Genomic DNA, 26,961 nt, shown 5'->3' with positions numbered 1-26,961 from the left:
TGTGGGGAACAATGAACAGGAAATGGGGTTCCAAAATGAGAAAATTTCACAATGTCCTGACACCAAGAAAATGGAAAGATCACTTGTGTTTCTAGAGGCAGAACTTGGCAGGATGGGAACAGCTGTCAGTGAGTTCTCCCTGAGCAAGAGCTTTGGTCTCAGCATTGTTCACCCTCTGCTCTCTGCCATTTCTTTGCAGATACCTGCAGTGGAAGCAGGAGGGACAGGTGGTGGCCGGGAGCAGTGGTGCCATCCTTGTGACACAGCAGAGGCCCAGGCACTGGAGGATGTCCTGTCCCCAGGAGTGGCCCTACAGCCGGAGCTCGGCCACTGAGCAAGCGCTGCGCTCACCGCGGCACCTCTAGCTGTTCGGTCCAGATAAGTGACCTCTCAGTGGTTGTGAGCCACAGGGCAACAAGAGAGCCGGGATCAGGCCTTGGTGCCTGTGGCAGCCTCTTACAGTATGTCAGTGGAGTGCTGTAGTGGCCACAGGCAGCAGTGTTTTCTACACGGAGGAAAGTCATTGCAGAAGGCAACAAAAATGTCATTTTTCCACTCTGAGAGCTACAGGTGACCGCAGTGGCCAGACAGCATCACAGGCTGTGCGGAAGGGGAAGCACACGATGCTGAAGTGAGCACCTTTTGGAAAAGATGACAAGTTTGCACGTCTTTGAGGATGGCACATGTCGTACAAATTGCAGCAACAGTGGAGGACAGCCTGACATCTTGAGGGGAGGAAATTAATAGCAGCCTTTGCTATTAGGAATGCAGCTTCAAGGAGTAATATGAGAGTATAAATTCTTGTTAAGAAATCTCCACCCACTGTGCCTGCTATAGGAAATACAAGACAGGAGGATTTCTGTCCCAGTTTTATTTTTTTTTTTTTTACAACACCTGCTTCAATGAAAGATTGAAACAGTCAAGCTAAAATAGACATTATATGAGCATACCATTTACAACATTTACATAATATACATACTTTTTTTTGCTTAATGGGTAGTTATAGCAACTTGGAACAAAAGTGCAAGTGAAAAGAATCACTGGTGTAGAAGTTGAACTTTCTTGTTGATCATGTTGCGATGCTTGAACTAATGGAAGTAACAAGTGGGGTAAATGCGCTTCATAGTAAGCAAGTGTAGTTGTCACTTCACAGTGACTTGTCCTGCTGAGCTTTATTTACACCAAAGCCTAAGCCAGCAGGAAGCTATTACCTGTCCAGAAAAACTGGTAAGTGAGTTCACAAGCGATCCCTTCTTCATTTTAACATTAAACAGTAGAATCGCAGCATTGTACCTTCTATTGTGCAAATAGTCATTAACTTCAAATGCTCTGTTGTATTAAATGCTAAAATATATTTTCACTTCCTTATTATACATGCTATAAAATTACACTAAAAAGTTCAAGTTTCCAAAGTAGCAATTACCTTTCTATAAATATATTTTTTTTAATACCCAGGATAAGGATATACCAGCTCCAATACAGCTGTGTTTTTTCATAAAGGATCTACCGAAGTCCTGTACATAACCAAAGCCCCATTTCCAAGTCAGTTTTCCAGGTATGCTACTTTAGTCACCCTCTCATTTTCCCTTCCCCTATGTCACACTTCCTGGCAGGGCTACCTTTCAACCTCTGCAACGACTGAAAATTGGTTCCCTCCAATTGACAGCACAAGTCACACGGCTACCATTGGAAACGCAGCTGGGGACATTTTTCACCTCTTCAAGTGTTCCTTCAATACATTACCGCAGTCTCCAGGTCAGCTGTAGGAAGTGCCACAGGTAATTTAATTCTATCAAATACCTGACATGAACAAGAATTACTTTAGACCTGGATTTTGTTTCCTGTACAGGGATGTTTTTTCATACACGAGCTGTACACTTGCTACTGTGTCCTAAGTGCAAAACAGTGCATGGGGCTCTCAGCTGCATGACATGCCACAAAAGCAGTCTGAATTTTACAGATCTGGCCTATCACCCACCCTAGTGATTTTCTCCATGGTTTTATCCTCAATTAGCACCACCCATTCAAAATTTTCACCTTTAATATATCTATACATACAACTTTTAATATTTATATCTATATATACACACATATGTGGCATATAGTACCTTCACCGCAGGAGAAACTTATTTACAATTGATTGGAAAAATTAAATTGTATCAAGTTACAGTATATCAAAACAAAATTGGCTTTTGTGCTTTCCATTTGTACAGGAATCATTTTCATAATTTCAGAAAAAGATATTATTTTTATTTGCATCAAGACGTGTCCCATGATGAAAAAAGTCAGAAAACAGCTAGAACTGAGAATTACAGAACATCAGCTTTCCTCATATGGCCCACTAAGTCTACAGAATAGCTGCTTCCTATAAACATTCTCCATTCAAATGCCTATGTGGTTGCCCAAGCTTGCATGAGGATCCTCTTAATAAATAATAACAGGCAGCAGAAGAACCATGTGTCCTGTCTTGCACTGTGCACATTCATGAGATTAAAATTTCTGCCTTCACTGAGTAACATGTTAATAACAAAGCACTTAAACTTCACTTTTTACTCAGGACCTCAAAGTGCTTTTAAAAAGAAGGAAACACCCCCAATTCTACACTGTAGTTAAGAGGCACAAGGAATAAGGCTTGAGTGTCTTCAGACACTGACCATGCTGTGGAAACCAAGGGCTTAAACTCCAGATTCCCCCCAATCTGTTTACTGGGTTGGAGAATCCCATTTTGAACATGAATTAAAAAAAAATAGCAGCCGCACAGCCCAGCTATACTTCAGTAAAGGTACTTCTCTCTTGAAAGCATGAAATAATTTTGTAAGAAAGCTGTTTAATTAAAAACAGAGCTATGTTTCACCTTCATAGTGATTTAGTAAATACAGGTAGTCTGATACAGCAGGCTCTAAGTACCTCTTTGACTGGGCTAAGAAGTATTTGCTGGCCAATTGTAATTTCTGCACTGGGCTACATAAAAGACTGACTACTTGCCTCATCTGTTTATGCTCCAGTAACCACTGGAGACCTAAATAGTATTGCTAAGACATAAAATATTAAATAACTAATTAAAAACTATCAGTGATTTTTTTTCTTTTAATACAAAACCTGTGAGGCTGGGTGTTGAAGGCAGACGGCTGCCACCCACTTCAGGAACTAAAATATACAGCACGTGTACTGTTATTTTGCAAGCATTTTAATTATGTTAGGAGTAAGGGATTTTCTGTGTCCCAATAGGAAATCACAGCATTCACGTTCATTTTGGCAAACGTTCACCTCTTCCAGACCACGAACTACTCTTCCTCTATGCATATTTGCAATGCTTTTCCACAGGCTTCTTGTAAATAGAGGTTTCTTCTCATCCTCTGTTCTGACAAACTACACCCTCAGAGATGGCTGCAGGATCCCTTTTTCAACAAGGTGAGATTTCAGTATTTTATACACACTTAGCTGTTGCTCTGGCTGAAGTATCAACAGTTGTTTCAGTAATTTGCTGGGATTCGGACCCCTGTCAATGAAAAAATAATATTTTTTTTGTGAGCAACAGCTCAAAAAACTTTTGACAGCTTTCTGTTTTCCTCTTGCTGCACAAGCAATGCTTTCCCTTTTTTTGGGGACACAAAGATTTGGATTTCTCCAAGTCTGTCCCCTCAGGATGTGTGGATGAGTATTACTGGCAAAGTATTCTCCTTAGCTCAGTCTGAACGGAAACTAAAAAGCATTTTTTGTATTTGCTATCAAATGTGGATATTATAATAAGAAGGCTTATGACAAATAAGATTAATTGATTAGCCTTAATCACTGTAATCACATTCTTCAACAACAGTTCTCTTTTATTTGATTATCTGTTTCCAGATAAGCTGTGTACTATTGAACTAAATGGAAAGTTGGCCAAGTTGGAAAAGAAAACCACAAATTAAACCAAGCTTTTCTAATAAGAGTCTCATTTTTAGCTAGTCAGTTATTTACAGTCTGCTTTTAAGATGGACCAAATATGAGGCAAAGAATCTGTTGCTGATTAGGCACCTAGTAATTATTTAGCCATATGCATTTACAAAACTAAGGGCGTGCATCAGTTTGGGCACCTACGGTCCCTTACCTTGATCCCCCCTGCCCCAGGAACTGAAATGACTGACTGTTAAGAGAATTGTCATTCCCATTGTTTCTTCTTGAAAGCTGGTGTGGTTCAGGAAAAATGGGCAGTATTTTTAAGAAGTTGCCTCTTCTCTCTAAACACAGTGTTTTATGTTAAGCAGAAAATCCCAAGCCAAGTGACCGAGAAATACTGAAACTTATGAGAGGAACTGCAGTCTCGTAACCTACATGCTCTTCAGGAAGGTAAGCAAATGCTGCAGAAACCCTCCTGTAATTAGTAAATTCCAGAAAAACTCCCAAGAGGCTGCTACACAAAACTTTCTGGTATTTAGGTTACACAGGTTACCTTTAACAGCAGTCACAGAAACATTAAGGTGTAGCTTGAACCTTACACAAATCCTAGGTGGTGACATATGTTTCCTTGATATTTCTGTATTTGAAATATTTGTGTAAATCAGATTTAGAAACCTGCAACCTCTGCCATGCTAATGGTACAGAACATAACTAGTAGGAAGTAACTATGGTATAGCTCCCATGGAGGCTTAAGTAGTGAATATTTTTAAAAGCCCATACCTTATGAAACTGGTGATATAGACATGAACAAAAGTGGCCATCAAGTATTGACAATCAAAGCGATCCATTATCCCACCATGCCCAGGGATTGTGTCTGCAAAATCCTTTTGGGTGTGAAGGACAGGAGCAAAAACAAACAAACAAAAAGACACATTAAAAAAATCATGATCAGTAATTCAGATGGAACACACTAATGATGTATCACTTGACAGCAGCACATTAAGGCCTCAATTAATCTACAGTGATGCACTGAGCCAAAAGTTATTAAGACCCTACTTTGTTAAAGAAGTTTTTAAACTGCAAAGGTGAGTCAAGCGGTAAGGAGAAAAAGAAGAGATGAAGCTATGTGTCCACAGTCACACCCCAGAGGACAGCAGTAGATCAGGTGCAGGTTTGCCAGTACTGAGTACACTTGTGTGCGTTCGTTCCATTTTTCAGCAAGGCTCTGGAGCTAATGGCTGCCATTTTCTGCCTCTGCAGGATCCAGTTCTCTTTAACACTTTATTGCTCTATCCTCTACTGGTAGCAGCTGCTGCTGAAGCACTTGCTAGCAGGGAATATATATTTGCTACAAGAGATGCAGTAACCTGCAGACTCTTTCCACTGTCTAACACTGGCTTTGCAAGTTGTACTGCCCATTCGCCATTCTTTTTTGCTGGCTTCTTGGTAACCTAGTTAAAAAGCCATAATGTGTGCATACCATGTAAATATATTTAACAGAATCAAAAAGCCCTGAGGTGAAAAAAATTATTATCGCTACTTAAAATATTTCTGATGCAAACAAGGCTCAATACGCTACCTTTGTGTCACCCAATCTTGTCTGTAGAACAGCTTTGTCAGTCAAACCACCCTTATACATCCTTTTTGTCATCCCTACTCACTTGTGTACTTGCTGGGTAAAAACTCTGACCTTAGTCACACGAGTTAAATCAGTTCTGTGCTGATGCCACTCCAGCCCTCCAGTGATGGGTCTAACCTCACCTATGCGCCTTAGGTCACCACCTTGAGGCCCAGAGTATTATAAAAACATCTACTTTTTTATGTTCTACTTTAAGTCCTACTTTTCAGAAGCTTTTTTTTTCTCCCTCAAAAGCCCTTCTTTACACAGTCTTTTGCTACCTAGACATACAGGTTTGACAGTGCAGGGGCTGTATCTAGCAAAGTGCCAGACAAGCTGCTCAGACCGGCATAAGACAGGAAAGTACAGGCATGTGTACGGGAGTTCAGCACAAACAGAGCAGTTTGTATCCTTCTGTGAAAAGCACATGCCCAAACCAGTGGACATAGGGAGCAAGACCAACAACAAGCAACAGGATAAGAATCGCAGCAGTCCTACCAAGACACACAGGAGGTTGGGAGAAAATTTGGGGCTGTCCTCTTCCCATACTCCTGCTGCCACTTAATGCCAGCCAGCGACAACACTTGCACCAGTGACAGTGCACACCTTGCAATAAACAGAAGGCAGCATGTCATGTCATTCGCCAGGGCACGCTCTGCTTATAAGGCGGCACTGTGTTGTTAAAGGCAGACAAATGTCTCATGCCGTGGGGAACCTGACACGTCAGCAGTTGTGTATGACACAAATACTGTTGGTAAAATGCAGCCAGCCACAATCTGAAGGGTAAAACGCTGTCAGTGCTTCCTAGGCATGTACAGATTGCATGTACTTGCCTTTCATGGCAAGTGTAGCATCTGACACCTTGCTTGTCTATACCACCTCAGCAACAGGACTCGGAAGAGTAATTATCCACCAGAATATGAAAACAAATTATTCTTAGATTTCCAACACTAAAGGCACACGTTGATTACACAAAGTTTTAACAATAAGACATACATATATCTCATAAAACTAAGTACTGCTGCTGATACTAATAAATAGCTCAAACATTATTAGAAACACTAGGTACTACAATCAACAATTAAAAACAAACAAAAAAAGCCAGAACACACACCTAACCCACCAATTTACCTAAATCAAAGACAAAACTACACCAAAACCAGCTCACAGGAGTGATTACCCACCTTGATTTTGAAAGCTCTTTTAAATCCACTGGCAAAGAATCCTCCAAATGGCCCAATTAATGAGGCAAATGTTGACAGTGCAATGCTGTGCATCTGAAATGGGTACATATTCACTGTCTCCTACAAGAAAAGTAATCAGCACTGTATTCAATATGTTTGATTGTAAGCATTTTAAGCTTAAATATTTTACAATTGGGCTGTTACACAGCAAATTTCTACAAGGCTCCAGTTTTCCCAGCATAAAGTAATACTGTAAAGAAAGAAAAAGTAGATATACTGTAGAAAGCTGCTGAAAGGTCTACTCACATGAACAGGAGCAAGTATTTGGGGTTGCTAGAGCAGTTAACTTTAACAAATGATGTGGTTTTCAGCCAATCCCTTAGTTGATCATAAGGTATACAACTACTAATCCCATAATGAACGATAGGACCCTCCAGTCTTTCCTGGCTCTGCTTTTGGAGCTCCATTTTCTGTAAACAAAGGAGGTTTCCACAAATTCCCAGTACTGCTCTAGAAAGTGGCCCAATGCTCACCACAAATGTGTCACCTTCACACAATTAATTCAATGTCACTTCTTTCAAGTGCTCTCACGAGATAGATATTAATTTTGCCCTAGTCCACCATACTGTCACCTTTGTGTACATATAGCAATAACGGGAGATAAAAGGTTTACCTCCATTGATACTTCTTGGCTTGCATTTAAATATATATTGTTCCCCTCAGCATGTTCAGACTTGTAATTTGTTTTGAGCCATTCAAATTCTTACAGATAAAAGACATTTCACTGGCAACAGGTGCCTGTTATCCTTTCCAGCTGAGATTAGAAATAAAGGTGTTATTTTGGTTGGGGTGTTTTGGGTTTTTTGTGGATTTTTTTGTTTGTTGGAGGGAGGGGGGGTGGAGGTGCACATGTAGTTTTTTCGTGTTTAGTTTGGTTTTGTTTGGTTGTGTGTGTTTTGTTTCTTCAGTGGGGTTTTGGCACTTGTGTTTTTTTGGGGGGGTGCATTTATTGTGACTCAGCTTGGAGCACTTTCAAGTCAATGGCGCAAGCTCCAGCCTTTGAGGGAATGCAACGCTGGCTGCCTTCCTGAGAGCAGAACACACCTCTCCAGCAAGTCTTGATAAACACTGTCTGTAGCTGAAAAATCCTGTACCCTGCATTTCTGATTTGCGTCACAGCTGGCCAACACCAATTAACTTCTTAACTGCTTTGTGCAGTTATTTTAAAACACCTTTCATTTAGGCTAAACTATGCAGTTGGTCAAACAGGAAAGTTGTTGAGTTGGAACTGTTAAGTCAATTTTGTCGGGAGAATACAATGCTTGACATCTTTTGACACTAAGCCAAATGTCTTGTGAACATAACATCTGGTCATATTTCTGAGAGAGAACATCAGGAATCAAGTAACAGAGGGAGGAAAACAAACCTCAAAACAGGCTGCTGCCCAAATAAGCAGATTCAATTTGACTTTCTATAAAGTGTTTTAAAACTAATTGTCTCCTTAAGGCTTGTCGGAGCCTGTCAAAAGTACTCCAGAAGTGCACGTGGAACTACCAACTCTTTTTAGGGTTAACTGATAGCTCTCTATTAGACTGGCCTTCTCCTTGTCCTTTACCAAAATACATAATGTAAGATTTCTCTCTGCTCAGTCCACATTGTTTTTGTGCAGAAAAGTACTTATTAAATTTGCAATCAACTCCGCAGACCCTGAAGCAACAGTATGTGCATTTGGTATGAAAATACCAGAGCTCCTCCTAGATATAATCTTGCTTTTCAACATACCAACTGTAGTCATTAATTGCTTTTAGTCTTAGGTTTCACTGCTGCAGTTGCCAGTTTGTGTCTTCTTCTTGTAACTATATCAGCTTGCCCCTTGGGTGTTATACCCACATAACCCCAGGTAAAGCCCACTGCCTTAGTACTGTGCAACCAATATGTGCTGGGCCACTGCGCAGGCAAGGGGACCAATGCAGAACCCACTTGTTCTGTGTTTATCCCGGTCACCTCCTCTTTGCCCTAAAGGAAAGCCAATGACAGACTGCTTGGTTTCTATCTGGTATTCTCTTCCCGTTGGAGTGCCTCTGGAAGCTCTGATTTTTACAGTAGGGTAATTGATAACCTGTTTTCTGACAGGTAAATATGTAACAGCTCACTTAAAAGAATTTGCAGGCTGGGTGTGAGGAAAAGGGTCAGTGACTGCATTACATGGCACTAGTACCATTACTCCTTTTTCACTCAACACTAACACACAAGATGCTATGTGATGAATCGCAGAATCACAGAATGGTTGTGGTTGGACGGGACCTCTGGAGATCACCTAGTCCAACCCACCTGCTAAAGCAGGTTCACCTAGAATAGTTTGCACACAAATGTGTCCAGGTGCGTCTTGAATGTCTCCAGAGAAGGAGACTTTACAACATCTCTGGACAGCCTGATCCACTGATCTGGGACCCTCAAAGGAAAGAAGTTTCTCCTCATATTCAGATGGAACCATCTGTGCTTCAGCTGGTGCCCACTGCCCCTCATCCTGTCATTGGGCATCACTGAAGGAGTCTGGTCCATCCTCTTGACACCCACCCTTGAGATATTTATAAACACTGATGAGATCCCCTCTCAGCTTTCTCCAGACTGAAAAGACCCAGCTCTCTCAGTCTCTCCTCATAAGAAATGAATAGACTGCAATATCAGCAAGTTTGCTGATGACACCAAGCTGGGAGAAGTAGCTGACACTCCAGGAGGCTGTGCTGCCATCCAGTGAGGCCTGGACAGGCTGTAGAGTTGGGTGGGGAAAAATTTAATGAAATATAACAAGGCCAAGTGTAGAGTCTTGCATCTGGGCAGGAACAACCCCAGGTTCCAGTATAAGTTGGGGAACAACCTGTTAGAGAGCAGCGCAGGGGAAAGGGACCTGGGGGTCCTGGTGCACAGCAGGATGACCATGAGCCAGCACTGTGCCCTTATTGCCAAGAAGGCCAATGGCATCCTGGGGTGTATTAGAAGGGGGGTGGTTAGCAGGTCCAGAGAGGTTCTCCTGCCCCTCTACTCTGCCCTGGTGAGACCACACTTGGAATATTATGTCCAGTTCTGGGCCCCTCAGTTCAAGAAGGACAGGGAACTGCTGGAGAGAGTCCAGCACAGGGCAAAGATGATTAAGGGAGTGAACTCCAGTTCTAATATCCAGCCTAAATTTCCCCTGGCAGAGTTTAAGCCCATGCTCCCTTGTCCTATTGCTAACTGCCTGGGAGAAGAGACCAATCCCCACCTGGCTATAACTTCCCTTCAGGTAGTTATAGAGAGTGATGAGGTCACCTCTAAGCCTCCTCTTCTCCAGACTAAACAACCCCAGCTCCCTCAGCCTCTCCCCATAGGTTTTGTGTTCAAGTCCCTTCACCAGTCGTGTTGCTCCTCTCTGGACCCGCTCCAGCACTTCAATGTCTTTCCTGAACTGAGGGGCCCAGAACTGAACACAATACTCCAGGTGTGGCCTCACCAATGCAGAGTACAGGGGAAGGATCACTTCCCTTGTCCTGCTGACCACGCTGTTTTTGATACAGGACAGGATACCGTTGGCCTTCTTGGCCACCTGGGCACACTGTTGGCTCATGTTGAGGTTCCTGTCAATTGGTACCCCCAGGTCCCTTTCTGTCTGACTTCTCTCCAGCCACTCTGCGCCCAGCCTGTAGCGCTGCAGGGGGTTGTTGTGGCCAAAGTGCAGGACCTAGCACTTGGTCTTATTGAACTTCATCCCATTGGAATCAGCCCATTTTTCCAGCCTATCCAGATCCCTCTGCAGAGCCCTCCTGCCTTCCAGCAGGTCGACACTCCCTCCCAACTTGGTGTCATCAGCAAATTTGCGGATGATGGTCTCAATCCCCTCATCTAAATCATCAATAAAGACGTTAAACAGGACTGGACCCAACACTGACCCCTGGGGAACACCACTAGTGACTGGCCGCCAGCTGGATGCAGCCCCATTCACCAGCACTCTCTGGGCCCGGCCCTCCAGCCAGTTCTTAACGTAGCAGAGAGTGCACTTGTCCAAGCCATGGGCTACCAGCTTTTGCAGGAGTATATTATGGGAGACAGTCTCAAAGGCTTTGCTGAAGTCTAGATAGACCACATCTACAGCTTTCCCCTCATCCCCATCATCAGGTGGGTCACCTGATCATAAAAGGAGATCAGGTTGGTCAGACAGGACCTGCCCCTCCTAAACCCATGCTGGCTGGATCTGATCCCTTGTCCATCCTGAAGGTGCTGTGTGATTCCGTTCAGGATGATCTGCTCCATAACCCTGCCAGGCACCGAGGTCAGGCTGACAGGCCTGTAGATGCCAGGGTCAGCTCTGCAGCCCTTTTTGTGGATTGGGGTAACATTCACCAATTTCCAATCATATGGGACCTCCCCAGTGAGCCAGGACTGTTGGAAGATGATGGAGAGCGGCCTGGCAAGTTCTTCTGCTAGCTCCCTCATCACCCTAGGATGGATCTCATCTGGTCCCATACACTTGTGAGGATCCAGATGGCTCAGTAAGTCACCAACTATTTCCTCCTGGAATACAAGGGGGCTATTTGGCTTCCTATCTCTGTCAACCACCTCCAGAGGCCAGCTGTCCTGAGGGCCACCTGTCTTACTGGTAAAAACTGAGGGAAAATAGGTATTAAGTACCTCAGCTTTCTCCTCATCTTTGTTAACTATATTTCCCTCAAAGTCCAACAGAGAATGGAGGTTTTCCTTGCCCCTCCTTTTGTTATTAACGTATTTAAATAAGGACTTTTTATTATCCCTGACAGAATTGGCCAAATTAACTTCAAATTGCACTTTTGTTTCCCTGATTTTTTTTCTGCATGATCTAGCTATTTCCATAAATTCTTCATAAGTAGCCAGCCCTTTTTTCCACAGTCGGTAAAGTCTCTTTTTATTTCTGATTTCATTCAGAATCTCCCTGTTTAGCCAAGCCGGTTGTCTTCCCCGCCGGCTAGCCTTTCGGCACACTGGTATAGCCTGTTCCTGTGCACTCAAAACCACCTGCTTGAAGCATGTCCAACCCTCCTGGGCCCCCTTGTTTTTAAGCATTGTTTCCCAGGGTATGCTCTGAACTAGACTTCTGAATAGGCAAAAATCTGCCCTCCAGAAGTCCAGTGTAGAGCTTTTATTAATGGCTCTCCTTGCATCTCTGAGTATTGAAAATTCTATTATTTCATGGTCGCTATGCCCCAGGCGGCCTCCAACCACTACATCTCCCACCAGCCCTTCTCTGTTTGTAAACAGTAGGTCTAGCGGGGTCTTGCCCCTGGTGGGCTCATTTACCAGCTGATGAAGGAAATTGTCCTCTATACACTCTAGGAACTTCCTAGACTGCCTCTTCTGTGCAGTATTGAGCTCCCAGCAGATATCCGGCAGGTTAAAGTCACCCACAAGAACAAGGGCTGTCGATTTTGAGACATCTGCCAGCTGCTTGTAGAATAATTCATCTCCTTCATCATCCCGGTTGGGTGGTCTATAACAGACACCCAGGAGGATGTCAGCCGTGTTGGACTTCCCCCTGATTCTGATCCACAGGCACTCAACCTTGTCACTGCTGACCTCAAGTTTAACAGAGTCAAGAGACTATCATATAAAGCCACCCCTCCACCTCTCCTACCCTGCCTATCTTTTCTGAAGAGCTTGTAGCCACACATAGCAGCACTCCAGTCATATGAGTCATCCCACCATGTTTCTGTGATGGCAACTATGTCATAGCTTTCCTGCTGCACGATGGCTTCCAGCTCCTCTTGTTTGTTGCCCATACTGCGTGCATTAGTGTACATGCACTTCAAGTGGGCTGCTGATTTCACTCTTAATTCAGGCTTTCCATCCTTAGGCTGATCTTTGGAGAGCCCAGTTTCAATCCCTTCCCCCTTCAAACCTAGTTTAAAGCCCTCCTGATCAGCCCCACCAACTTATGGGCTATAGTCCTCTTGCTCTCCCTAGAAGGATGAAGCCCATCTGATTTGAGGAGACTAGGTACCATGGAGTTTGCCCCATGGTCAAAAAAACCAAAATTTTGATGGTGACACCAATCCTTTAGCCACCTGTTGATGAGATGGGCTTTTCTGCTCCTCTCTTTATTTAGCTCCTCATCCATCCCAGATAGCACAGGAACTGAGGCAAATATCACTTGTGCTCCCGTCCCATGAACTGACTGACCCTGTGCTTTAAAGTCTTTTTTTAATTATCTTGGCACTTCTTCTATTAATGTCCTCACTGGCAGCTTGGACTACTAACAGGGGATAATAGTCTGAGGGCTGAATTAGCTCCGGAAGTCTTCTATTAATGTCCCTCACCCTGGCCCCAGGAAGGCAGCAGACCTCCCTGTGGGATGGGTCTGGGCGACATACAGGGCCCTCTGTTCCCCTCAAAAGGGAGTCGCCGACTACTACCACCCTTCTTTGTTTTTTTCTTATAGCTGCAGTGTAATCTGTTTTGTAGATGAGGTCCATCCAGGAGGCTTTCCAGGCAGATTTTCTTGGCTGTTCTCTGCCTGATTTTCAGGGTCCAGGGCCTCATATCTATTTGTTAAGTGCACCAAGGCTGGTGATGGGGTTCAAGAGAGGGTTCTTTTACCTCTCCGATCAGGGACCTGTTTCCATTCCCCCCCATCAATTAGGTCTGCTCTATCTGCCTTATGGCAGGAGGGAGAGGGCTTCGCCATCTCCTGTTGCAAAAGGGTTTGACTCCACCAGTCAATTTCCTCTTCACTCTACCTAATGCACCTTAGTCTCTCCACCTCTTCTTTAAGCTCTGCCACTGGGCACAGTAAGTCATTGACCTGGTCACATCGTACACAGGTGCCTCCCATACCATTCTCTGGTACTAATGCCAGGCACAGACACTCTGCGCAGCCAGAAGCCTGGGTGGCTGCATCCTTCTTGGCAGGTAGTGTCTGTGTAGACACACTCTTTGTATTAACAGCAGCAACAGCTTTCCTTTTTCTAGAAACCCTTACTGCCTTTAGTTAAATTGGGGAGAGAAAACAAAACAAAACAAAACACACACACCCAAACAAAAACCCTGACAAGAAAAGGAGTAATGGGTGCAAACTAGAACACAGGAAACTCCACTTAAATATGAGAAGAAAGTTCTTCTCAGTGAGGGTGACAGAGCACTGGAACAGGCTGCCCAGGGGGGCTGTGGAGTCTCCTTCTCTGGAGACATTCAAAACCCACCTGGACACATTCCTGTGTAACCTCATCTGGGTGTTCCTGCTCCAGCAGGGGGATTGGACTAGATGATCTTTTGAGGTCCATTCCAATCCCTAACGTTCTGTGGTTCTGTGATAGGTGCTCTAGGCCCCTAATAATCTTCATAGCCTGCTGCTGGACTCCCTCCAGTAATTCTTTGTCCTTCTTAAACTGGGGAGCCCAGAACTGGACACAGCACTCCAGATGTGGCCTCACCAGGACAGAGTAGAGGGGAAGAAGAACCTCCCTCAACCTTCTGGTCACACTCTTCTTCATGCACCCCAGGCACCACTGGCTTTCTTGGCCACAAGGGCACATGGCCATGAAGAAAGCACAAGTCCCATCCTAACAGCAGTTACACACTAGGTGAAAATGGCGTGAAGTTCTACAAACAAGAATACTCAAGCTTACTGATAATTTGGGCCATAGCAAGCCTTTCCCCGCTTTCCACAAAAAATGTAGATGTTGCTCTTCAAAACCAGGTTTGTCTGCAAAATGCTTAAGTGACATCCATTCCCAGGACAAAGAGAACACAGGCAGGTTTCCGCGGGTGACTCCAGCAACACATTTCAATTCTGCTCAGGTGACCAGCTCCCCCATCTGAGCAACAGGGAGGCTCAGGGTATCAATTCAGATCTCACTCTTCAAACGTTCATGGACCTTTCTAAAAAAGGTTCAGAAAGCCATTCAAGCTGGGAAGTACAAATTCAGTTTTAACCAAAGCCTTGTTGTTCTCCTTACCCATCCCAACACAGCTTGAAGCAATGGTGGCACAGAGTACTTCTTCATCTGAAAGAGTTCTGAAGGTTCACACTCTGTCACAAATCTGTTAGTTTCGCTGTTATATTCCACAGGGCAGACAAAGTACTGATGTTGAGCCAAAAAATAGGAGAACTGAAAAGCAAAACAAAGGCTCCTGAAATAGGCATTTGTTGTTACAGTCAAAAAGCATACCATAATGGATGGCTTTGTCATTGTAAGCTGAGGATAATGAAAATGACTTTAATAACAGAGACCCAGAATTGAGTAAAATTGGGCTGTTAAGTTGGAAGATGCCTCAATGAGGGCAGACAAATGTGGATGTTAATTGTGCTTACTGATGATTTCCCAACTTGCTTTCCTTTTCATATCTCTCAGATTCATCTCTCTTCATGTTTCCACTTTATAAAATCCCAGAGTGTTAGCCACTCATCATTTCTTTGCAGTTCACTTCCCATTAAAACTTGAACTATCACTTTTACCAAGTTCTGCTGACCTTGGTGATTAATTTCTTGTCAGAACAGTTACTGTATGCTGTTACTGTGTTGTATGCATATTGTCAGTGTAACCTACCTGTGGGCATTGTCTCAGGAGAAATGTCATTATGAAGTATATAATACAAAAGTACTACTTTACAAAGCATAAATAATGCTATCAATAAACTTCCATTTCAAAATAAGGATGCAATTAATAGATTAAAAAAATTCCAGATGTAGTAACAGTAGTGGCAAAAATGGTCCTTATAACCTGTTCAGAAGTACAAGGCTTGCCTGGCTTTTCCAGCTAGTTATGAATCAGCTGAATTCTCTAGCCAAAAAAACCTTATCTCTCAGGCTTTCAGCAGTATGACATGACCCAATTTGTCAGTAATTTTACTTCAAATTAAAACAGGAAGTTGAACACTGAATGAGCACAAGGAAAGTCCTGTGGTTACTTACAATAAATCCAAATATAACTGTGGAAAAGAAGCCTCCAATGAACCCTTCCCAAGTCTTTTTGGGAGACAGCTAGGCACAAAAGAGAGAGCATTAGCTTCATCAACTGCATCAGTGAACCCTTTTTTACTATATTTCTGGACCTCATTTGTAAAAACTAAGCTCCTACTTGGGTTTTCAAACTTATGTGTGAAATACTGAATGTCAGCAGCTGCAGGGGATGCTCCTTGGGAGACATGAGCTTCCTACGTACAGGCTGGCAAACTAACACAGCAAATAACTGCAGGCCGAGAGAGACCAGCGTAGGAAACTATTTTCTTCATCAAATTCTACCACATTTTTAATTCAGGAGCCGTTGAATACCAAAACCAACTAAATACCCAAAAGTTAACGTGGCAACATTATGAAAATTATAATTCATGGCTTTCTGTAGGATCTTGCATATTCTTTTGGAACTGGAAGATTACTACTTGAGCCCTTCTCAGTGCTACGTCAACAAGACCAAATGAGGAAAAGGTATATATGACATAGTAGTTTATTTCAGATAACAGTTTCTGTATAGTAAGCATACAGTTAAATCTGCATATGAAATCCAAACAGTATGCAATTATAAACAAAGATGTAATAGGCTCAAACTATATTACACTGTGATATCAATATTACATTCATGTTAATCCCAGTTTCCACTTATACATCTTCAGAAACAGGATAGTCAATTTGGTTTTTTTAGCAGAAAGTATGTTTTCCATAAACATATTTTTGAACAAGTATTGAACACACTATGAACTGTAACAGCTTGTTAGTAAGGAAATGCCTAAGTACATACCTTAATTAATGGAGTTCTGCCAAAGAAGAACCCAAAAATGTAAGCGGTAATATCATTGCAGATGACACTTGAAATTGGAACCAGAAACCTAGAGAAAGACATAAAAAGTTTCATGGAAAAAATCAGCCTGAGCCTAAACACAGGACAGAAAATGAAACAGCAGCATTTCTTTCTGGAAAACTTTTCTAAACTATTTAGAAGGAATTATCTTTCATAACATGTTCAGCTAGTTCCCCCATGAGCAGCATGTTTAGCTATACTGATTTCAGTCTTCAGCCAATCAAGACCATTACAGATTTGTATCCGTTCAAGTTAAAATGATTTTTGGCACGTGAGCCTGAAACAGGAAAAAGCCGGCCTGCTCACATCAGGCTTGAAGACTGGTACTACAGTTAAGAATAAATCAACAGATATAAACATGTTAATGTTATTAGTAACATCAAAGCAAGCAAATTCCTTATAAAGTTTAATGATACCTGAATTAAAAAAAAAAGTTTTCCTTTTCTTCCTCTTGTCAGTTGGGAGCAGCCTGTGTTATAATAGCTAAGTGTTCTTTGCATGCAGACAGCTGCTGAATTTGTTATCCAAACCCTTTTCAAAGAAGTGATGTATTAATGAGCTAAAAGTCCTCTCTTGTGACCATCTGCCACATTGCCCAGTGCAATTAGCACCAGTGGAACTAAGAAATAGTAGGCTAGCAAGACAACTAGGTTCAGTTTTTGGCACGTGAACACAACTGCTATGAAAGAGGTTTGTTTATACAAACTCTGTCAGGAGCTTTGGGTTTTCTTTACAGCTACAAGCACATCTATTCTGCAATCATCTCCCCAGCTGTACAGATATCAGGAAAAGGAGAGCATGCAGTTTTACGTTCTTGGAAGAACACAAATCATCTTCCATGTGCTTCTTCCTTCTTTCCCAATTTGTTATTTACCCTCTCCCTAAAGAGGTGTGAGGTGAGAAAACACAGTCTCTCTTTGAGGAGCAGTTTTAAGTAATGGAGTTTAACTGCATCATTAGAATTTAATATGTCACTGGAAATGGAGCATTAAGATGACCCAACAACATCCAAGATTTCAACTCTTAATGTATTTTAAACAATCTGAATTTATCTAAACAGGGGAGGCATCAGGAAAAGTGGCCAGATTTGGGATTTCAGATTAAATGGTCCAACTTCAATAGCTCTGAGCAACCTGAAGATCCCATGTAATTGAAAAAGAATTGCTGAATGTTCATCTATTCAGTAGAACACTGTGGAAACTATTTCACCAAGCACACAAGTAATCCTATTCCATGCAAGTAAAGGAAGTGGTTGTTCAAAATCATCATAATTCTGGCTGCCAATCTAGTTAAAGAAGTTTCTGCTCCCTCTCCTGTATCCTTTACCTCATTGCTCCCAACTCCTCCGACTCCCCTTCCAGCTGGACCTTACTGCTGCTTTAATTTGTGCTGCTTTAACTGTTCTCACAATTATTCCCTAACCAGATCTGCTATGTAAAAGAACTAACCTTCCAGTGCAATAGAGTTACAAATCAGTTTATTACTGTCCCCTTACCAGATCATGCCTTCAAAGAGATTTTGGATGACAAGATGAGATTGAGTTACAGTGATCAGCAAAGTGACATGAGTCCATGCGAACTGTTAACAATGCAACAACACAACAGTTAGTGAAAACACCGATCCATACACCTTGATAAATACCGGCATGTCAGCTAGAGGAGCTACTTAGGAGCTCGCAGGAAAGACCAGTTCTAGTGATAATGCAAGAGATGTGTGCATACAGTATATCACACGTTAGCTCACTTTCTGAAGCAAGTATTGAGACTTTTAACAGGTGTCCCCATCACTTACCTCCACCCAATAATTTTTTAACATGCAGCTTAACATCTGATTTGATAAGACATACACCTTCAGCATGAAAGCAGCAAAGAAATGTAAGCAATGTGATATTCTGTATATACATATATAACAGACATGTTAGAGCTGTAACAATAAAATGGCGGTGAACAGCTCATGAGAGAGTCATGTTACACAGATGTGGATGTCTCATAACAGAATACCAGTCCTCTTATGGAAATGAAAATTCTCAGGATTAGTGAAAACAAAGTGTTAATTTTTATGTGCATGGTCATTTAAACAGTCATTTTCCTCAATATCACTTGGTTATTATTCTGTAGCACCAGTATACAATAAAGTGGTTTCCAAACAGTTTACCAGTAAAAATTCTACAATAGATTGCATTTTCCAAAAACTTTTAAATCAAGAACTGGTAGTTTCTCTATGAAACACCAAATTTAAGCACTCCAAATGTCTGGGCAATTTAATACTCAGAATGTCCTACATCTTTAATTCTATTATTGTATGTGTTTTCCTACGGCAGCCAGAATCTACTTCCAGTCAAGACAACTCAAGAAGGCTGAAAGTGGGGGTACAAGAACTGACTCAAGGTTTCTGAAATTATTACCTGCTGGTTAATTAAAGCATCTCTAACATTTTTAGTATTTGTACAGTGGAACAGCAGCTGAAACCAAATGGCTACTCTCCTTGTCTGTCCAAACCCTCTGTTGCCACACAGCGGATACATGACTTTCCTGTTTTACTGCAATTCTTAGGTAGTCACACCTTAATGTTTTCTGGGTGGGCTCCAAGTCAGATGTCTGACATATTTTTTTCTGCCTTCTTTCCACAAGGGAAAAAACAAAACAAAACAAAAACCATGTAAAATAAATATATTTACCTTGTGCCAGTCTGAAAATGAGTACTTTGTGGATTAGAGGATAAAGACCACCTCTCCAAAAAAGCTACATCTCCCAGTCAGGCACGTTATCCCACAAACAGACTAAATTCTTTCGAGTAGAAGATTTTTTTCATGCTCATACAGGGCTCAGCTCAGTCCTAGTCCAGAACTAGGGATCCTCACTGGCAAAGTGCTACCTAAAGCACTGTAGAAACAGAGGGGTTAAACTGCAGCTCCGAAGCTTTAGGAAACCTTTAAGGTTGTGCAATGCCCCAGGCTGTTCAAGTTCTTCAAAGACAGGAGCTGTGCTGCAATGCTGCTTTACTGCATTGCTGCTTTACCGCATTGCTTCTAATCATTCCTATGTAGAATGAGGCAGGGGGGCTGGTGGGGTTTTTTTGGGTTTTGGGTTGGGGTTTTTTTGGTGTTTGTTTTTTTGTTTTTAGCTGTGATGGTAAAAAAACAATTAGTTTTCAACCTACAAGATACATAAAAGTTGTTTATATTGTTTATTAGGTTGATAAATACAAGAGATGAAAACACCCGTTTCTTCTAATAGACTGATGATCTATTGAGGCACAGCAGAGCACAAGACCAGAACTGCTATTAAGTGTCACAGAATAAAGCTTCCATGTAAGGGTTAAGACCAACTTCCCTTCACAGCACTTGAGTGGGGCCTCTGCAAAGTAACACTTGAGTCACAAGAGCCACTTCCCAGCTGTGCTGAAGGTGTTTGGCTTCAGCCCTGGGAGGTAGATGCACACCCCTTTCACCAGGAATCTAAAGGAAACACAGGACATCGTATACGCACAGGGCCTCACCAAAGACAGCATGAATTGACTGAAAGACCACATCCTGTGTTATAATAATAATAAGCTACAAGCTGAAGAGATACTGAGCAGCCCAGCACCATTTTCATATTAATGTCCGTTTAAGCACATTTTCTACACCCCTCTTCCAAGCTATTTCAGGAACACAGGGAGATGACTGTTTCTAGTGACATTCATAACGTGAGTGACCACAGCAAAGTGGGTAATACACACCATGTAAAACTGCAGACGATAATGTTTCTTCACTAAACTCAAAACAAACATGCAGAAGCCTGTAAAACAAAGCAAGTGTAGTTTGTACCATCTTATATGTACTTACAACTGAACTGTGATGTAATTCTCTTAAAGCAGTTTTTAATTCCTCTGCTGCTAGGAGCGTTTGCTTGTATTCAGTCAGTGTATATATCGAATTATTCTCATTAGAGCATGAGATGTAGTTAACATCAGTAAAGAGCATCCATTTCATTACTTACAAGATCCCATCACAGGCATCAATTTTTAGGGGAGGAGACCATCGCCTTTAAAAAACATCTCAAGAATCAGGTTGACAAGGTTGTTTTGAATAATTATCAGAAATAATTAAAAGGAAAACGCCAGCCTGGCCCTCTCCTCCAGACAGACATACGGCTGCACGCCACGCAAGGGTGAAGAGCAGCGCTCTTCATGCATGCAGCGCTGGAGAATTCAACTGCCTGAAAGAAACGCAATGGCCCTCAGTTCTGGGGGACTATCAGACCACCTTTTCTGCCCTAGGGCAACCTTCTGCACCAGGAGGGGTCAGAGACCCTCGAAAGACCCTTAATCCTGGGGGCAGTCCCTCAGTGTCCCCACAATCCCAGCGTGACAGCCGCCAAGGGGCTCTGCTGTGCTCTGTGCCCGCTTTTGCTCACAACTGGCTTGTCTCATCTCCCCCCTCTCTGCCCTCTGGCAGTCACAAGGCTTTAGTTAAGTTGGTTTTCTCAGGGCAAAAACAGCTGAAAAAGGTCAAGTTTTGCAAAGCTGATTTCTACTTTGTGATCTCAGCACTGAGGAGAATTTTTATCTGGTTTAAAAAAACAAATAAAACCAAGCACAAAACAGTAGACAGACTGACAGTTCTTCATTAAGATCATGTTTCTTAATATATTTTACAAGTATTTGTAGTATAGCAGTCTTATGTCCCTTAGACAAGCCTGAGTTTTCTACTGATTTAATTTTAGGCTAGAGTAATATTAACCATGTTCCTGAAACCACTGCAGACTATATTTACATGTTCACAAAGCAGTACCCCACCAGACTGCCAGCATATGTTTCTTATTCCTAGAGAACAGGCTTTTAAAAACCCTCTTTCTCTGGATAGGGAGGAAAATCTATCCATGATGCAAGCATCTGAATATCTTGCAGACAAAATAAAGCCACGTGCATTTTGAATAATCATTTTAAAATATATCAGTAAATCTTATTGCTGTAGACCTAGCAGAACACTTGCACAATAAAGCACCAATCCAGCACAGCAATTACACTTACAAATCATCTCCACAGACAGCCAAAATAACATTCCTATATTCAAGTACTGAGCTCCAGTCCTTCAGCCATCAAAATTAATTCATAACAACTTCTCTTGAGCACTATTAGCTCAGTTTCCTCCAGATTATCTACTTGTTTAGGCTTCTTCTCAGTGAATGCAAAATTTGTATTAATCTTTTCACAAGAAAAAAAGAACTGCAAACACCAAATCTCTTCAAATACTAAGAGGAAAAAATAACTGAAAGTGCATATAGCTGGGGAACATATTTTTAGAAACAAATAAGCATAGATACCAACAAAGCACAAAGTTCTTTCATTTTTGCAATTTCCTAAACTCACCTGCTAAATACAGTGCAAAAGATATAAACCTGTGGTAACGAATTAGGAACTGAAGCTGTTCTCTTCTTTGAACAAATGTAGCGAAGTAATCAGCTACAGTCTCTCCATAAAAGAAGTAGTTCACACACAGCAAAAAGTACCTACAACACACAACAGTTAGCAGTTATTTTAACAATATATATTTGTCATTCTTAAAAACAAAACAAGCAAACAAAACACATCAAAAACACCACACAAAAGGAAAACCAGAGAAGTAGAAAAGATGTGTGACATGATTCAACTATAAAAATTCAGTCCTAAACTTCTGGGTCAGAGTCTTCTCTGACAAGTCATTTTTTGTAATTTATTTTTTCTAAAACAACCTCACTAGAAAAAAAACAAACCCATTTTGCATTATGATACAGTTGGAAAATCCATTTCATCCTTAACTATAGTACCAAACCCTCCACGCCTAGGTGAATCCTTTTCAGGTATTCTAGAAATACAGAATAAGTAACTGCTGTCATCAACAATGACATGAGTAGTTCTGCATATTCTTTTCCTATATCCTAACAGGAGTAGTTTGTGATTTCTGCATTACAAACAGGAAAAAACAGGTACTTGCATAATGAATCCTCTGAGGTTATAGGACAGTGAACGTGACACGGGGCTTGAGGATTTGAACATAACCATACTTTTGCCATCTGGCCTGAAGATTCTCGTCTGGAAGAGTTACTGCTACATCTGCTCACTACACACTTCACCTTTTAGCTGTCTTGACCAAATAATCTTACAGGATTAAATCCATCAGCTAATTAGTAAATACAGCTATTACTACAACTTTTTCAAAACGATTTTGTGGGAGTATGTCCACACCCAAGGTTCAACTGAGGTGAAATGTCACCTTCAGCCATCTCTTTTTGAAGGATCTTCAAAGAAATTCCTTTCAGTCAAAATGGTCAGTAGGCAAGTAATTCTGTGACAGGTTTTCATACAAGCTACTCAGCTTTCTTGAGTTAAGTCACAAAAAGATCCTCAAATTCCAAGGCAGCACTCAAAAAAACCCAATAAATAGCACTAAGAGATGCACCTCTCTAGGCAACATGCTCTTCAGCTTATTCCCAGTCAGCCACGAAAGATAAAAAGCTTGTAATTCAAGACTGGCTCCCGAGATACTCTCAGAGCAATCAGTACTCATTCTCCTCTAACAGATGTTAACGCTCACCTTGCGAGGCTTCAGATCTCTAAATAAACCAAACAGGTGATGTTCAGGCTACCAACAGGATTCTCATCTCACCGAAATGTCTTAATGCAATAGGTTGGACTGAAAGGAGCTTTGATGTGAACTAGTGTGGCAATGCAAGAGAGTTGATTTTGAGCTCCACATGTGAAAGTGGCGGTGGTCAACTGCCCAAGTAGACTAAGTGGTAGATTGCACACCTCCTCCTCCCAGCATTTTGGCAAGACTGTAGAATCATTCACATATGAGTCTGCTCTAACTGTATATCCAGAAGCCATGGGGTAAAGCACAGAATAGATCAGTTCCCTGGATAATCCAGGAGTGAGCAGGGGTGAACTGATTAGCATTTACAGAGAGCCAACAGCAGGTATCCACCACATTACACAGAAAAGTTTCTTCTAGAAGTGAATAAGCAATGTGACAAAGGCATTTCGATTCCTTAAAAATCCAATCCCAAACCAAAATAACATAGGTCACGTCTGAAGAACTATCTCCTTAAGCACTTAGAGACTACATGTGCCCAACACCTTTCTATAACACTGACTCTAATCAAAAAGCCTTTCTTTTTCCTCACAGAAAACAGAAGAATCCATTTCTCCTGTTCTGTCCAGCCCTATGTAAGCTGGACATCGTCACAAGTATACGTTATTTGCCAGAAAAATTAATCTTATCTTTGGCTTTCAGAAGATTCCCCAACACTATATTTACACAGTCCTATGATTAAGTGCACCACTGGGAAGGATTTAAAACTTGTATGTGATTATTTTAAATCTGTGTGTGAAGAAGAGACTTTAAGGTACCTGTTCTATTTATTTATTGTGCAAGGTTAACAGCCAAAAAAAGCCCAAACTAAACAACAAAGCAGTTCAGGTAATACAGCTTAGGCGATTGCTTGGCTATGCACATTTTTAGATAGCTTATACATGCTCAGTTCTGACTTAAAGCATATATGCATGCATACATATATGTATACATATATAAATATTTATAACAAGGAAAAAAATGGAATTGTTTTGTCCAAGTTCACAGGTGGAAGACAAATACAGGATCTTGTATTAGAGACAGATGTCAAGTTTTATGGCTGCACACGACCTACAAAGCTATCATTCCACCATGACAGGATCTGAAGAACATGAAGACCGAAGTTTCATGTCTCTACTTATTGATGTTCTTGATTGCTACTCACCAGCTGAGGGATCTAAACCATGGTAAATCATACGAGTGGTACACTCTGTAACCTATAGTAATGATTTCGTGGTAACACTTCACTTGGATGCTTAAGACCTAAAATTAAGAGAAATAAACACTATGTAAACATGCTGCAATTGTTTCTTAAAGGCAGTTAAGTGCTACTACAACCTGCATTAAAGGGAAAAGTTATTCTGGATTCAAATTCCACGCAAAAACCAGACAGCTTTAAAGCAAGTCCAAGGAAAACTAAAGCTCTGTTTAAACCCCTCAAAAAACTCAAAACTACTCAGCATGCTGAGAAAAAAGCACATTGGGCTGACTACAAGAATACACTAATAAAACAAAGAAAAGCCCCTGACTTTTCTTCATTAAAACAGTTTGCCAGCAGCAGGTCAAAAGTACTTCCTAGAAAGAAAGCTCTTCTGTCTCTTTTGGCTAATTTTGATCTTTAAATTTACTTTAAGAAATACTGTCTAGATCCAATGGAAGAAATCAGCTGTGCAACACAGCTTGGACACCCAGATCTTCCAATTAGCAGGTGTCTCATTAAGGGGAAGTCTACACTGCTAATTTAGCATTGATGATTAGAAGCAAAGCTTGTCTAACCCAGGTCTGAATGTCACGCCCTCCATAGCCTTTTGTTTTGTTTTGTTTTGCTGATCTCACCACTTCAGTGCTTGCCCGTGCAAGCCTGGGAGTACGTCCCATCAGTCTTGGGGCTCCCAAGGACTCTCTGCCAGTTTTGCCGAACACAGTCAGCAGGCAGCTCGCCCTGCCCCGATATCAAGCGTTGCCAACCACTGCTAAGGCCACTGCTAATCCTGCACAGAGGCAGGAGTAAGGCCCTGGCTGTGCTGACTGTGCATGTCGGCACACTGGGCTTTGCGGTATTCTCTGACTGCTTGCGTTCACAAATACGTTTCATCTTCCTCAACACACAAACGCAGGTTAAGCAATATTACACCACCTCAGTGGTTTCATTTTGAAGTCACCCTACATCATGCTGTTTCTTCTGCTTGACCTACGTTATAAAACTTAAACGCTACGTGCAAGAGTAACATTAAGGGACTGCACCTTAGAGTGGAAAAGGACAATGGGGTCCAAAGGCATTGAAGCTCATGCCTGTTACCTTAGTAGCAGGCAACCATAAAATGTGACTCCAAACACTTCAGAGCAGTCTTAGGGCTCATCCTCCAAACTTCACTGGATTACCCTTCCTACAAGTTTCTGGTCATTTACAGTCTCAGTATTAAGATTTGGTTTGATATGAAAATTCTTGTCTAAATGTAAGCTATTTGATTCCAGTGAAATGAAATAATTTGTTAACAAAACGGTTTCTTCCTTTCATTGTTATTTTTTATATAGTCCCACGTCAACTTGATATACAGTTTATTACATTAGAAGATTGAGTTATTATGGCACAACAGAGGAAGAATTCTATTCCAATTCTGTACTAACTTCAATTACTTTTTGGTTCATCTCTTGATAGCTTTGCCTGTGACTGCAATCTCCAAGTATGTCGTGAATATACTGAATCACACCGCAAGCTGCTTGGTTTATTTTTGTTCCGGTCATCATCATCATTGTCAAGTGTAACAGGCTATAAAAAAAAAATCTCTCCACAATGACCTGCACTTTAAAGTTGTTTTGTTTTGGTTTTTGTGTGGTTTTTTTTGTTTGGTTGGTTGGTTGGTTTTTTTTTTTACACACACACAAATCTTCCACTAGTGAAACAATGAATTACTAGTTTGCTATGTCATTCACCTGAAAACAGTAAATATAAACCAGACTAATTCAGATGTGGAGAATGTAATGCAGACCATAATACTGGTGAAACAACATTCCAGTCTGTTGAGACAATATAATCCAAAAGGAGGCCATGAAAAATGAAATTTTTAAAAAATTAAAATCACATTTTGACAGACAAACTTACAGTCAAAAATCAAAGCAGTTACCCAAAAGTACTAAATTCAGCCATAACCCTGCCTGTTATTTGCCATGACTAGGAAAGATAATTAAAACATTATTCAGTAAAAATACGAGCAATAAAAATGATGGAAAGAAGCAGTAAAGGCTGACTGAGTATGTAGGATATATAAACATTATTATTATGATAGCTGTTCACCTCATGACCTAAAAATGCACTTAATCTCTGTACCTCGGAAGAGATCTCGCTCCTTTCTACAGATAAACCCAAGGCCACAAGGCAGCCCTGCAGTGAATTAACGGAGTAGGCCCGAGCAAAGTGACACTCACAGACAGCAGACAAGAGCTGCCCACTTGCCTCAGCCTCAAAAACTAAATTCTTGTGTATTTTTGTTGCTGTTTGTTTGTGTTCATTCTTGTTTAAAAAAAAAAATGAAGAAAAAAGAAAAGAAAAAAATAAAGAAGCAGCATAAACCACAAAGAATTTAGCAGTAGGTGGTATGATGAGAACTGGACAAGCAAATGGACAACAGTAGTTTCATAAACTTCAAGGTAACAATTTTTCAACTTACAGTTACTTTAATTCCTACTTTAAAAATATATTAATTACAGTATATAAGGAGTCCTTAATCCACAAGGCCCAATTGTGAACCTGTCCAGTGTCCTTCAAAAGTATTTACATTCACACAAATGCGAGACAAATTGCTCTGAATTGTCTGTGCAGTTTGCTCCCAGCTGCCTTATGCATGATAAGGAGATGAAGTAAATCTTCCACACCAGAACTCTTTTAAA

General features: G+C 41.4%; 1 protein-coding gene across 3 annotated transcripts in view; it reads right to left on the bottom strand.

Moving 5' to 3' along the window:
- Positions 1-856: 856 nt before the first annotated feature.
- Positions 857-26,961, bottom strand: part of CDS1 (CDP-diacylglycerol synthase 1) — a 113,314-nt gene continuing 87,209 nt past the window's right edge. For all 3 annotated transcript variants that reach the window (XM_065061869.1, XM_065061867.1, XM_065061868.1), the window contains exons 4-13: positions 24,239-24,336; positions 21,834-21,973; positions 20,202-20,260; positions 17,977-18,059; positions 16,422-16,509; positions 15,599-15,667; positions 14,643-14,795; positions 6,682-6,801; positions 4,660-4,763; positions 857-3,499 (exon numbers count right to left, since the gene is read on the bottom strand). In XM_065061869.1, the coding sequence (XP_064917941.1) occupies positions 3,370-3,499; positions 4,660-4,763; positions 6,682-6,801; positions 14,643-14,795; positions 15,599-15,667; positions 16,422-16,509; positions 17,977-18,059; positions 20,202-20,260; positions 21,834-21,973; positions 24,239-24,336 (1,044 nt within the window). In that variant the 3' untranslated portion in view covers positions 857-3,369. The remainder of the gene's footprint in view (positions 3,500-4,659; positions 4,764-6,681; positions 6,802-14,642; positions 14,796-15,598; positions 15,668-16,421; positions 16,510-17,976; positions 18,060-20,201; positions 20,261-21,833; positions 21,974-24,238; positions 24,337-26,961) is intronic.

This window comes from Columba livia, chromosome 4, assembly GCF_036013475.1.
Source record: "Columba livia isolate bColLiv1 breed racing homer chromosome 4, bColLiv1.pat.W.v2, whole genome shotgun sequence".
Lineage (NCBI taxonomy): Eukaryota > Metazoa > Chordata > Aves > Columbiformes > Columbidae > Columba > Columba livia.
This window is presented reverse-complemented; position numbering and strand designations above follow the sequence as displayed.